The sequence below is a fragment of the Nilaparvata lugens genome, chromosome 8 (genome assembly GCF_014356525.2).
Source record: "Nilaparvata lugens isolate BPH chromosome 8, ASM1435652v1, whole genome shotgun sequence".
NCBI lineage: Eukaryota > Metazoa > Arthropoda > Insecta > Hemiptera > Delphacidae > Nilaparvata > Nilaparvata lugens.
The window spans coordinates 45,408,515-45,422,583 of record NC_052511.1 but is presented as its reverse complement, the minus strand read 5'-3'; the positions used below and the strand labels follow the sequence as shown (position 1 = coordinate 45,422,583).

Sequence of the window (14,069 nt, the reverse complement as noted above, 5' to 3'; positions counted from 1 at the left end):
AATGAATAGAGAATGCTTTCAATGTCGAATGACATTATTATCGTTGCTGGCTTGAATATGAATTCCAATTAGCTAATGTTAGGTTGTTGTTAGTTTTATATCAGTTCAATGAATCATTAATTTGAAAGCAAGATCGCTACCACGGTGTTTCTTCAAAAATTATCTAATGTTTTTAACCACTTCGAGATGCCAATACTTAATTTTCATTTAATTTTATTTTGTAATAGTATTTTCCCATGTTGTTAAATTTTTATTAAGTATTTCTAAGAAGTTGTAATTCTCTTATTCCTGCGAATAAAACAAAACAAAACTTCAGGCTGTATGTACCGGTATTAAAATTCCACGTTAGAGTATTACTTACATTTTTATGTTGACTTCAGGAGCATTTCAAGGCACTGAATCTGTTTCAAGATACTCCCTGTAGTCTATAGATTTGGTTCAGTATCTTGAAACACGTCCAGATTCAACAGAAAACGTTACTCCGTACTGGTTCCAACTTGAAGTAGAAGTCAACTCACATTAGATTGGTTAGGTACGCAAGATTTCGAGGCATTAAACATTTGTAGAAGGACTCATTACAAAATGATTTTAAAAACCCTATTGCAATTGTAGTCAATTTATTCCAGTTCTCATCCAGGATATGGAGTAGCATTGAAACTATGGTAAAAGTATACTCAATTAAATATAATTTGAGAAGATTTGCTTGGAGCTTCTTCAGTGATTCGAGTAATTATGGTTAATGATTCAATTAATCTTGAATCATTGCTTGAAAAGCCCTTCTGTGTCCGAACCAATAGTAATGATCATGAATTTAATTTAATTGAGAGTTGTGTAATTCTCCACTTTTTTCTCAACAATACTTCTTTTCTTGGATTTCTAAGTGTAGTTAACTCAAGTGTCTCGAACTTGTTGCTAGTTTTAAACTTCGTTTTGTATTTGTTAGTGAGGCACAAATGGTTAAATATTTTTGTATATCTTTTGTAGGGCAATGAAAGTGGAAAAGGCAAATCTCGATTGCACTCTTCGATTGAAGCAGCTTCGATACATTCGATTAGAACACGGGTACCTGGCAACACGCATTGCGTCGACTGTGATGCTCCTAGTAAGTTTTTACACATTTCATAATCGTACTAAATAATATGGAAATATCGTGATATCCGATAATATAATCAATAGGCATGGATGCATGTTTCTAGAAAAAATGACAAGTATATCAAATTACACGATTTTGCCACTTTTTACATCTAGGGCCGGTTTCCGAGCTCGGGATTTAGCTAAGTCCTAGACTTTAAACAGCTGGAGTCAGAAAGTTGGCTTTCCAAAACGGGGCGTAGTCGCAGTCATTGTCATAGTCACGTTTGAATTAAATTTCAAAAACTAGAAAATTGAACGCAAAATAGAATGAAGAGAAAATAGTGTAAAGTTTCAGCTATTATGAATTATTTGAGAATGTCAAATTTCGTCAAGGAAAACCGTTTCCAATTATAGAAATGAGAAAATAAAAACTACGACTACTGTTATAAAAGCTGCGACTACGCCCCGTTTTGGAAAGCCAATTTTCTGACTCCAGCTGTTTAAAGTCTAGGACTTAGCTAAATCCCGAGCTCGGAAACCGGCTCTTAGTGTGTTGATACATCGAAGTTTGGAATGGATCAACAAATCACCATCATCTTTGTCTCGACAAGTTGTTGAATTTGAATTGCACCACCATTGCAAGATTGTGTTTACTTCTCGAGTACTTGTAAACTTATCACTAAGTAACTTCGATTGGCTAATTTTTCAGATCCCGATTGGGCGAGTCTAAACTTGGGAGTACTGATGTGCATTGAGTGTTCAGGGGTGCATAGGAATTTGGGCTCTCATATATCCAAAGTTCGTTCTCTTAACCTCGATGAATGGCCGTAAGTACAGCTCGATTGTATTACACTTGAATCTAGTAAGTTATTATTCGTGATGTAGTATACAGGGTGTTTAAGAACTCCCTACCAATACTCTAGGGCATTGTTCCTGGTTTAAAAACATATCTAAATATCATATTTAAATTGTCCGGAAGTCTTCAGTTACTCACACAGCGGCCATTTTTTTTTTCACTTATTATCTTTTTCTAAATAATGGTTGAAAATAACGAAATTGAAACTTCGCACGATCATTTAAAACAACTAGACAAAGCTACAAAAAATTATTATAATTTTTCAAATTCATAAAACAAAATGGCGGCCATTTAAAATTTTGTTTCTTAAATAATACAGAAACCTTGGCTTGGTTTTACAAAAAATACAAGAATAACCTTTTTTAGTAAACTTAATTGCCTATCGATTTGCTCCACATTTAAATGGGACCGATATTAATAGAGATATGGCAGCCCTAGTGATAGGTGACCACTGAAAGTTTGTAGCAGTACAAACCAAGGCATGCTGATAGAGTCGTCTCAATGATGCAGCAATCTCTATTTGCATTGCATGTTAATAGTGAGCGATTTTAGGTCATTTCAAACAATAAAATAACGTTACATAACCCTCTAAAGGTGGGTCACTAACCACTAAAGCTTTCATATCTCAGTTAATATTGGTCCAATCTGGTACCAATCGATAGGCAATCAAATTTACTAGAAAAAGTTATCCTTGTAAAGTTTTTGTAAAACCATGTTTTGTAAAAACATGTCTTGCAAAATAATTTAAATGTGTACTCAGATTTATATTTTCATTTATATAAAAAGTAGCCCTAAAGAAAAAAGACAGTATTGACCGAGCTTTGTGAAACCGGGCATAAGTCAGTCAAAAGGCTACATATGAAAGGTTTCATCTGTGGACTATTCTGAGTAACTTATGTCAGGTTGGAAGTTGATGAGTGTGCTGTGTTTTGTTGTAATGTTTATCACGTCATACTTTGTCCACTTCTAAGCCCAGTTGCTCAAGAGTCTCATTACAATCTTGATTAAATGTCACCAGAACTAATCAGAGAAGCCTTCTTGAAAAAAACCATCTCTTAGCATTTAAACGTGATTAAAATTTAACCGACTTTTGTGCAACCGGGCCCTGGTCTACAGATGGAATACGCTGCTATCCAAAGATTGTGTAAGGGTAAGCATTCCTGACCGGCAATTAAGAGGTACTGGGTTCGATTTCCGGGCTGACAAACAATTTTTGAATAGTAGCGCTCATCGAATTTCCATCTAGATGTTTATCCTGTTGTCAATATTCGCATTAGCAAAAGTCTTCGGGGTGAATCACAGCATTTAATTTGGATTTTCGTTTAATAACAATAGCCTAATAATTCGGGCCCTGGTCTTTAAAATGAACTCATTCTAGAGTATGACTCTTATCACTTGAATGAATTGACGTATTTGTTATGTTGTGTTACAGTGTGGGTCACCTAAGCGTGATGCTGAGCATTGGCAACATAATGGCGAACAGCGTGTGGGAGGGGGCAGTGGGGGGTAGCAGTGGCGGGGGGCGTGGAGGGGCCAAACCGACCCCCAGCTCCAGCAGGGAGGAGAAAGAGCGCTGGATTCGCGCCAAATACGAGGCCAAGGAGTTTCTGCCCTCTCTACCACCAACCTCCAACCAGCAGCCTCTCTGTCAGCTGCTCATCGACGCTATCTGCAGGTAAATTACAACATAATACCTAACTTTCTAATGTATGTATAGGGAAATTGTTAGTAAGAATTGTTTCCAAGAAGTATAGTGTCTTTCATCTAATGTTTAACTTGTTATTTTTAGTTTGGATCATGATGAAACGTCTCACTTAAGATGGGTTTTCGTTTGTGCGTAAATGCCGTCGTCGACCACGACAGGGTGAGGATCTCAGATTGGGTAGATTTCAATTTGTCTAAATAACCTGAAAGATTATGTTGAATAATGTTTTAATGGGGCAAGTTGAGTTTATACTTTTTTATACTTTTAAATGGCAATATGTTGATATTATTAGAAGTGTTTAATTCTTGAATAATTAACACAAATGATGAGAAATTATTTGATCAGCTGTTTTAGCACATTTGGAAATTGGACAATATGAATGTCAACAATGCTTGTCGTCGTCGACTGCGGAACTACGCACAAACGAAAATGCACCTTCAACGTGCAATTAATTCCTCAGAGGCAGCTCGAGCCGTGCGGCTATAAGCAGGCGTTTCGAGACGTGCGGCTGTAAGCAGGCGTCTTGAGACGTGCAGCTATAAGCAGGCGTCTCGAGACGTGCGGCTATAAGCAGGCGTCTCGAGACGTGCGGCTGTAAGCAGGCGTCTTGAGACGTGCGGCTATAAGCAGGCGTCTCGAGACGCATGGTTAGTCAGAGCCGTCACGGCTAGAGGACATAACCTATAAATTTATTAGATTCGATGATTCATCAGATATGAAACATAAAAGCAATATAGCAGCCAAAACTTCCAATTTATCTGTCGCCATAAAGTTCATAGAACACGAAAGTCCAATGAGTCATCGAATCTAATTTAAAGGTTATCTGTTCTAACCACAAGTCTCGAGACGCCTGCTTACAGCCGCACGTCTCGAGACGCCTCTAAGGAATTGCACCTTTATTCTTTAGCCATCTTCAAATAATCAAGCCATCTTCATAAATCACTCTACGCTACAAACCGTTCCTGAAACTGTAGTCTTATTCAATATGCACAAGTCTAGGGACTGTATTCATGAATGTCACTTGAATCATCATTTAATGAGAGCAAATTAATATCAATATATCTCTATAAGGCTGGCCACTAACAGTAGGATGTTACATGCATGCACACGTAATGTTTATCATGCATGTTTTGCCATCAGAGAGAGGCTTCTAACATAAAATAAACTACCAATAAGAATAAATGAAGCGCTGAAAATTACAAATTATGATGTTAAAAAAATTTAACCTGAAATAGAGGAGCGAAAAAAACAAAAAAAATCGGATATTCAAAAACCCGACCTCAAAAACCTTTTCTTGAAGCCTTTCGTTTTGATGACACAGCAATGTATGACGATATGTGTATCATGCATGTCCTACCGTTAGTGGCCAGCCTAAGTGTTTCTTATCATGAAGATGCTTCAACTATCATGTTCATGAGTACATTTTTCCGTAAATTTATGTTTTAAATGAATGTTCTTACTTTTCTGTAAGTTGTGTAATTCCGAATAATTGAATAAATAAATAAATTGTATAAAAAATCGAAATCAAATTGAACCAAGGCTTCAAGTATTACTTTCAAAAGTGATGGGTTTAATTGCATTTTCTAAATATTGCCCATAAGTGTCCGTATAAATTTCCTCCATGTATAAATATAATAAAATAAGTGTGTATAAATGAAATGTAGATGACTATTCAATTTTCTTTACAAACTTGAAAGCATTGTTTGAACATTTGTGGAATATTGGAATGAAGAATATTTGTGAATAATACTTTTGAAACACTCAACTTATTATTTCTATAAAAATTCTGTTACATTTATGAATTCAATTACAGCGTCTCATTCCATATTTATGGATTTAATGTGTTTCTTGACTCTCATATCTATCTTCCATCATTCAAAGTTCATCATTGTTTCTAATTTTTAATTCCTTGGTGGTGTAAATGTAAAATTGTTCATGTTTCGAATATTTGAATCATTGAGAATGCTTTGTCAAAATACCGTTATAGAAGAAGGCTTGGGTGATAGCCTATTTTTCTTACCAAACATTATATTTGGTTGATTTTATTCGATAATTATATAGATAGAGATGAGTAGAAATTTACCATGTAAAAACCCTGTTTGTTCACCCTTCATCATTGTTCACGATTCACTATTCAAAACTATACAATTATTCAAATAATTTTTCATTTATGATTACAGGTCAGACATGAAATCTCTGCTGTTATTGCTGGCACATGCTACACCAGAGACCATCAACTCGTACGTGAGCCAAAGAGACATGAGGACACCGCTGCACTATGCATGCACCATGGGTAACCTACCAATAGCCCAGCTTCTGCTCTGGGTGAGTGTTTACCTTTTTCAAATTCAAATTCATTTATTAATCGACATAAAAGTAATTACATCATACAAATTAATAAAATAAATGTTATAAATTACAATAAGCACTACCGACAAAGAATAATTTCAAATTGGAATGCGTCTATTAAAAGTGGTGATGTCTGTGACTCAACATATCAATAATAACTTATTTGAACCTATAAACTTAACGTAACCTATTAGGACAGTATTGAATAAACTATTTTATGTGAATCCCTATTTGATTATTTCTATGTAATGAGAGTAAGACACCTTCATTTCAATTTCTATGACAACTTTTAGTGTTGTAGTTAGCTTGAATTTTAAAAAACACTTATGGAGTGAAAATTCATTTACATTGGTAGTGACGATCGTTTCGACCTGTTGTTAACCACACATAACCTTGACATTAGAGTAAATTCCTACAGTCTGATGATGACCAACAACAATAGGTCGAAACGATCGTCACTACCAATGTAAGTGCATTTTCACTTCATAAGTGTTTTGTAAAACTCAAGTTTAATTTTAATAGTAAAAAAGTATGGATATGCAACATAGATATAGTAAGTTCCATTTTATAATAGCAGTATTTGATAAACATTTGTATTGCTATCCTCATCTATCATTCGATAATAGCGCTATCCTTTTCTAGCTCCGCAATGTTGCCAGATCGTTTTTCAACAATGTAGAAATATAATAAAAAATAGTTGATCTTAATTATTCAAATTTGTTATTAAATCGTTTAAAAATATATTTTCTTGGCGAGCAAAATATAATTGATTATTTTTAACAAGAATGAACAGTTAATATTATATAAGATATACCGGTATCAGCTATCTTCTATAGAAGGCAGTGGATAGGCAAAGATTGGCAACACTTATCTCCCTTCACTGCTATTATAACGTGCACCTCACTATTGTTAATTAATTATTTCAATTTTGTAATAAAAGTAAATTCGTATGGCTTTTGTTGGCTTTTGGGAGTCCCTTGCGGGAAGGTCCCACCGCCTGAATAATTTAGGCCGTCAATGGGCCTTACGACTTTCATACTTCTAATAATAATACTATAATTTTATAGTGCTTTTGTCAAAATAAAAATTATGTGTTTTGGTTAGTACAATACTCCTTGTAATTGTTAATTCGGCTGTCTTGTTTTGTGATCATTCAGTATTACAACAAAATCTCATTATTTTCCCCACGAAATAATTTGTTTGTGATCATTCTGTATTACAACAAAATTTCATTTTTCCCCATGAAATAATGTATTTGTCGTTTGTCTGTTGCAGAACAACGCAAACGCCAAAGCGGTGGACCACGAGGGCCGGACGTGTCTGGCGATGGCGCGGTCCGCTTCCCGCGGTCACACTCCCGACTCGGTCAGCGGAGGACAGACGAGTAGTCTCATAGAGTTGCTGCAGTCGTACGGGTGTGCCGAGTCAGCTGTGCAGTGTGCCACTCTATCTCGCCAGTCACCTCCTTCGTTGCCACACCAGCTCGACAAGCTACCTTCCAGTGTCATATGAATCGGCAAGCTATTCAAATAATCGCTCGTTTGTCGAATACCGTTGAATGGTACAGCGAATGTATGGTAAGGTAATTGGTCGTTTGTCAAGCACCATTGTATGGTACAGGTTTGGGAATGTGTAACAACCGAGTAACAAAGGACCTTTTCAAGTACAGTAAAGGTATGTAACTGGTTGGGGAATGTGTTACAACTGTTTAACAAAGAAACTGTGTTAAAAATATGAGATCCATTGAAATTCTAAATTCAACACTAACCTAACCTAGGTAGGCCTACAGTGAATTACCTAACTTGAGTACGGTAACTGTTTGGGGAATTTTGTTACAACTTTGTAACAAAGAAACAGTGTAACAATCTGTCAAACAAAAACTCATTGAAGCTTTCAAGAAATTCTAAATTCAATTCTAACCCAACCTAAATCATGTAGTAGAGGCCACTATATATTGTCCCTGTGTGCAGGATGATTAAGTTTGTATGTTGTAAGGTCAAGAGCTTTGTTACAATTGTGTATTGGTCTTGAAGAGGGATGTTCCTTGGGAAAACCACAAGATATTTGAAATTGAACCTACATGAATCATTTGTCAAATTAATTTTACCGTTGTACGGTACAATGAATATAATATGGTATGCTACAGTTTGGGTGTCTTTTAAACCAGGTCTTGATCTGTATCCTGAGGAAAAATCTTAACAAGTTTGGAGTTAATCATTAATAAAAAATAATTTGTACTGATATAAGGTACGGAGTATGTACAGTCTTGTAACAACTATTCTTGCATTCTTCTTTTGGTTTTGTAAAAGTCTGTACCTTTACGAAATTAATCTCAAGTTTAATATCAACCTAAATCATTTGTCAAATAAATTGTAAAATTTTATAGTGCATTGAACGTATGTTGCAATTTGAGTGATGTCGTTACAATAGTGTCGTGGCCTAGAAAAGGTTTCATCTTTGGACCATAATTTAAAGATTTTTAGTGATAATCTTTACTAAATCATACAGTGATATCCTACATATTGTGAAAGGATTCGAATTCCGTTTTTAATTGCCATTACTTGTAAAAAGCTCTTGAATTGCCCCTCATTTTTGTCAAATATTATCAAAGTAACCAAAAAATAGTATTTATTATTTGGAAAGTAATTCTGTTATAACTCGATTGACAGACGAAATTCCTACCCAACCATCAAGCCATCTTTGTATCATTATATGTAGATTTATACGTTGTCTATATAGTAATTTATAAATGTATCTTTCGAAAAGTATTAAATTAATTTAAGTTGTACATTTAAATAATTATTTATTCTATTATAACTTGTTTGATACCGTGAGAATGTACATTTACTTTTGTTCATTTTATACTTGTATACGGTAATGAATTTATTGTTGAACTATATCGTGTGTATTACTGTGATTGTTAATATATTTAGAACCAACCAAATAAGTGATTGTACAGATATCTTATCAGAAAGCTTAATTAGTAAGAAAAATCTAATTAATTATACTTGAATTACTTACTGCTCAATACTTTCCCATATGGTATGCACCAGCACTGCAAATTAGACATAAAACACATCATTAGACTTGAACGAATTTCAAATAATAGTGTTAGTTTATAGGAATATATTTATTGTTACAAACTCCAAGGCGAGGTTTCAATCCTGCAGGTTCAGTTATAGTAAAGTGTTCGGAATAATTGCAAGAGAATTGAGCTTAACTAAGAGTCGATTCAATAGCGGTCATCTCTCAAACTTTCTAAACTATCAAAAATAATCTCACAGACTATTGGTCTTTTGGCATTTTGCTCTTAGAAGTTAGGTATTTGATTTTGAGCTCTTTTGGTTCCAAACTGATTGTTACGATGATAATTGAAGTATTATCAGTATTATCATTCAGGTTGGCTTTTTATGTCAATGAGCGCCCACCATGTAATGTGTATTTAAAAACAATTTTTCAAATTATTCTCCCATTTTTAAAATTTCACATTCACAAATTTTATTTGGAATTGTTGATTCCTTCAACTACTGTCATTGATCTTATTGTTACTGTTGTATATTGCAGTATCGATGTATTGTGTATTTTATTGTATTATCATCCACAAGTATACTTCATAAATCGTGTCTATAACTCCCATTGAATTCTATAACACTGTTATGCTGAATAGTATTTAAAGCTCTATCCGAATTTACTTGTAATCTATTTTTGAAAATGGTCTTATTCTTAGTGTGGATTTATATTCACATGAATTCCATTCTATAAATTTATTTTTCTGATTTCTAACTTTTGGGGCCAATCATATGAATTGTTATGGGCTTCTATACAGTTATCTAATTTAAAATTGTGAATAACAATTATTAGAGAATTCGATGTTCTTGTTACTTGTAAATGATTCGTACTTGAACTTGCGCGTTTGTAATGAATTTGGTTGAAAAATGTTAGATCTTTTCGGGAACCGATCTCGAGAAAGCGCAATTGTTGTGAACTTTTATTGTATAGAGATTACATAAAGTACCGTTGAAATGAAAATCATAAACACTTCTTTATTCAATGCATTTTATTCACATTTTAACCATCAGGTTCAGTTTCAATTTTCCAAAAACATTAAAGTCCCGTAATATTATATATTATTATGTATTAAATTCAATATTTATTGATGCCTTTCCCATTGAATCTCATTCAATCAATCACGCTCAATTCAAGTCAATTGTTCTCAATTAGTAAGTGATCGGAAGAATTTGAAATATGACTCTATAAATCCTATACAAAATTATTTGGTCATACATGTCTTAAATACTGTAATGCAATAAAAATTGAATCATTAATTGAATAAAATATTGTAAACGAAAAATACTAAAGGATTTTTTATAGGTTCTCCTTGAATGTGGAATTTGTGTTAAGCAGTTTAAAATGAAGAATCTATTGATTTTTTCATTCACTTTCCAGCTTCCACAGAAAGTAAACTAAGTCTAGTTTCTATCTTCCGGTTCATGGAACAACAATATTCATGGCAGCTTTATTTTACTGAATTACTAAAAAATGTAGCTTTATATATGTTACCTCCTGTCTTGTGTAGGCTAGCTATTCTCTCATATTCTAAAAACTTTTTAAAATTATTATTGCTGTCTTTGAGATACTTTCTGACATGTAATAAACATTTTTGTATGAAAATGGAATCTAAATATAAGAATAAATTGATGTTTAATCACTACTTGGATTGCACACCCTCATCAAATTTCAAACATAGAAACTATATACTGATATATTCTTGAATCTTCTTATTGAAAATAATTTCCTTTCAATTCTGCAGAGTTCTAACAACATTGATTGAATTATTCAGTTTAGAAAAAATTCTATGATTGTAATCAATGTATTGTATTACTGGCATAGATCTCATAGAAAATATTAAATAATTCAATGTTATTGTGAATGTGTATTATAAAATAATAATATTGTTATTATGCACTTTGTATATTTTATACAGTATTGTACACATTAATATTATTTATGCAACATTTGCATACAGATTAGAATAATCTAATGAATTTTTCACATGTTTTATAGATTTTATTATCGTTGTAAATAATTTAGTGTTAAATTTTGGTATGAAAACGAAAATTTTATCTGTTCATTTTAAAAATAATTTACCGTCTGAAAAAGATAAACTTCACAATTATTCAAAAAAATTTGCTTTGAAAGCTGTTAATAACCGTGAAATAATATGATGTTAATCAATGTACTGAGAATACATTGTATTCTCGGTACATTGACGTTAATGATCTTAAATTGATCGTTGACAATATTGTCTTGATTATTTACGAAAAATTGGAATATTGTTTTCTGATTGATTTAATATAATAAAATCATAAATATTGTAATAATTTTTTATTAATAATAATACACCAATTATTGGTGTAGTAAGCTCTGATAATTTTTTTGGAATAAAGCAAGTAATAGAATGGTAAATTCGTATGGCTTTTGTTGGTGGGGAGTCCCTTGCGGGAAGTAATAGAATGGTAATAATTTATTTTAAAATATCAATTTTAGATTGATGAATTATAAAATTTGTTAATTTTAGAAGTGATCCAGTTGAATAAGTATTGTTTTTTAAATCAATTTCAAAACATCTTGATTATCATGTTGTGATAGTTACACGATTTTTATCTGGAATTTAATTTCTTCATACGATTAGTAATTTAATTTTTCAAGGAATTAATGAAGTGCTTCAATTTGATGCTATTCTCAAGTTGTTTGAATACAAATGAATTACATGTGATCATTCCATAATATAGATACACTACCATGCCCCCAAGAAATTCAAGTAAAATTGCTTATCTTGTAAAATTTGTTTGGAAATTGAAATTGAAACATCACCATCCTCACTAATTATGATTAATGGATTACTGTATTTCCAAAAATATTAAACTATGCTTTCAATGATCGGAATTTCAGGTGTAAAATAATATTGTGAATAAACTATTCGATTTTATTCATTTCGAAGTTCGGGTTTCTCAACGCAACAAGTGGAAGGATACCAGTATTAACATTTTCATCACAGCTTTTTAAAACCAAACTTTTTAAACTTTTAATTAATGGATTTCAGATTTCAGCTCTCAAAAAACTTTTTCAAGGAATTATTTTAATTCTTAATTTTGGTCTAATGACATTAAATTTTAAATTATTATTGTTCAAATATTATGTTGTAATTTGTGTTTTTTTTCTAAATAAATTGTTGATTTAATGTTCAAGGCAATACAGTTAAGGAGCCATTACAGTACAGAGTAATTCTTCTGAAGTACAGTATCTGGTATTAGGATGTATTTTTATTGTTATTGGGTAAGATATTGAATGTCTAACACCTATCAACTAAATTATAAGCATTGTAAAGCCTACTTCGTTTGGCTCTAAACAATCATTAGGAGTATTATTGTATTGTATGTTAGTTCGAAATTTGTAAGTTCACCACATTGTTTATAAATCAGTATTGAATTGTACAGGCTCAATACGATATTGAATGTATGTATGTAATATTTGTTGATTGAAATGAGAATCTGTACAATATTGGCCAAAGAAATATGATATAAAGAGAAGGTCCAAAAGTACTGTGCTTCCATTATTTTGACTATACCGATATCTCTGTATCAATCGCTATGGAAAAATGATGTCAAAGCTTGAATAATAGTTTCACTGGATAAGTTACATTTTCTCTCATGAAGATGAAGGCTGAATTTAAATTATTTTAACCGGTAACACCAGTACCTAGAGTTCCAAGGGAATAGTAGGCTATTCTCCCAGTTTGTTTCTAACTCCATAATCATAGTACCAACGTCAAAGATACCTGGATGAGAGCTGAATTCCAATACTATTTTGTTTACAATAATAATATCTCATGACAAATTCACAACATGTAGCCGAAAAAGTCTATAAGTAGTTTCGAATACAGTGACTATAAATAGAGTTTCTGTAGTTTCGAATACCTGTAAACGCTGCAGATGGAAAACTTAGAAAACACTGAACTAATAAAAAACATTTTAGTCATCATCTTGTAAAATTATAGATTATTTCTAATTTGTATACAATTTATACAAAGCTATTTATTGTGGTGTGGCAAACAGGCAATAATTTTTTTGCACCATCATTTTCTGTTCTAGGAGGGCACTCCCCCTTATTGTGCATCTTATAATAAGGTATAAACGTTTCGGATACTGTTCTAGGAAAAATTCTGTTCTAGGAGGGCACTCCCCCTTAATTTACATCTTATAATGAGGTAAACTAATCAATAAAGATCAGTTTTTCACTAATTCAAGTTATATGGCGTTCATTGTGAAATATTATTGTGATTGTTAACAATGATAATTTTCTATCAACTCAAGAGCTTTTACAAAGAGTTTCCTCATAATTTTAAGAGCCAATACAAGACCTATAAATATCAAATTATTCATTGAGTTAACTGAAAGTCATTTAAATCACATCAAGCAATTTATAATGCACCACCATGGTACCTATTCTGTGACCATGGTGTGCATGAACGATAAAGACTTTAAACATTCTTTAGATGTCAATAGCTTTCAAATGAATGAACTTAGCAATAGCTTTTAAATCACATTTTTCGAATCAATCTGTCTATATTTGTGAGTGTTGAGAAGAATGAAACATCCAACCGTTTTTGTTTGAAAAATCGACAAGCAACTCTATCGACTTTACAGACATCGGTTCCCACTTCCCAGGAAGTAAGTCATTAAATCACATCAAGCAATTTATAAAAAATCTGATGTGGCGCACTCACACAACTTTCCTTGCCGTTATGATAATTTCATCTCAAGTCTACTATTCAAAGATCTGCCAGCTGGTGACAGGACAATAACGCTGGAGACACACGAAGTCTGCTATCTCTTCATAGTGAATGATTTAGAATCAACAGTTTGCAATTGAAATAATAACATTTTCTCAAATCTCGAGCTTATTTTAAATTTTAGGTGAAAATGTCACAAAACATTAATTGTAGAAATTTTCATGCTCAATCTTTTCCACTTGGATTTTTTTGTTTAAATTGTATCTGAAGCCTGATAATTGGAAATCTAAAAT

At 32.6% G+C, this 14,069-nt stretch overlaps 1 protein-coding gene across 4 annotated transcripts in view; it reads left to right on the top strand.

Moving 5' to 3' along the window:
- LOC111043392 (centaurin-gamma-1A) overlaps positions 1–12,586 on the top strand; it is a 264,095-nt gene extending 251,509 nt beyond the window's left edge. For all 4 annotated transcript variants that reach the window (XM_039434910.1, XM_039434913.1, XM_039434912.1 and 1 more), the window contains 5 exons: positions 985–1,102; positions 1,784–1,901; positions 3,363–3,605; positions 5,816–5,960; positions 7,260–12,586. In XM_039434910.1, the coding sequence (XP_039290844.1) occupies positions 985–1,102; positions 1,784–1,901; positions 3,363–3,605; positions 5,816–5,960; positions 7,260–7,496 (861 nt within the window). In that variant the 3' untranslated portion in view covers positions 7,497–12,586. The remainder of the gene's footprint in view (positions 1–984; positions 1,103–1,783; positions 1,902–3,362; positions 3,606–5,815; positions 5,961–7,259) is intronic.
- Positions 12,587–14,069: the final 1,483 nt, after the last annotated feature.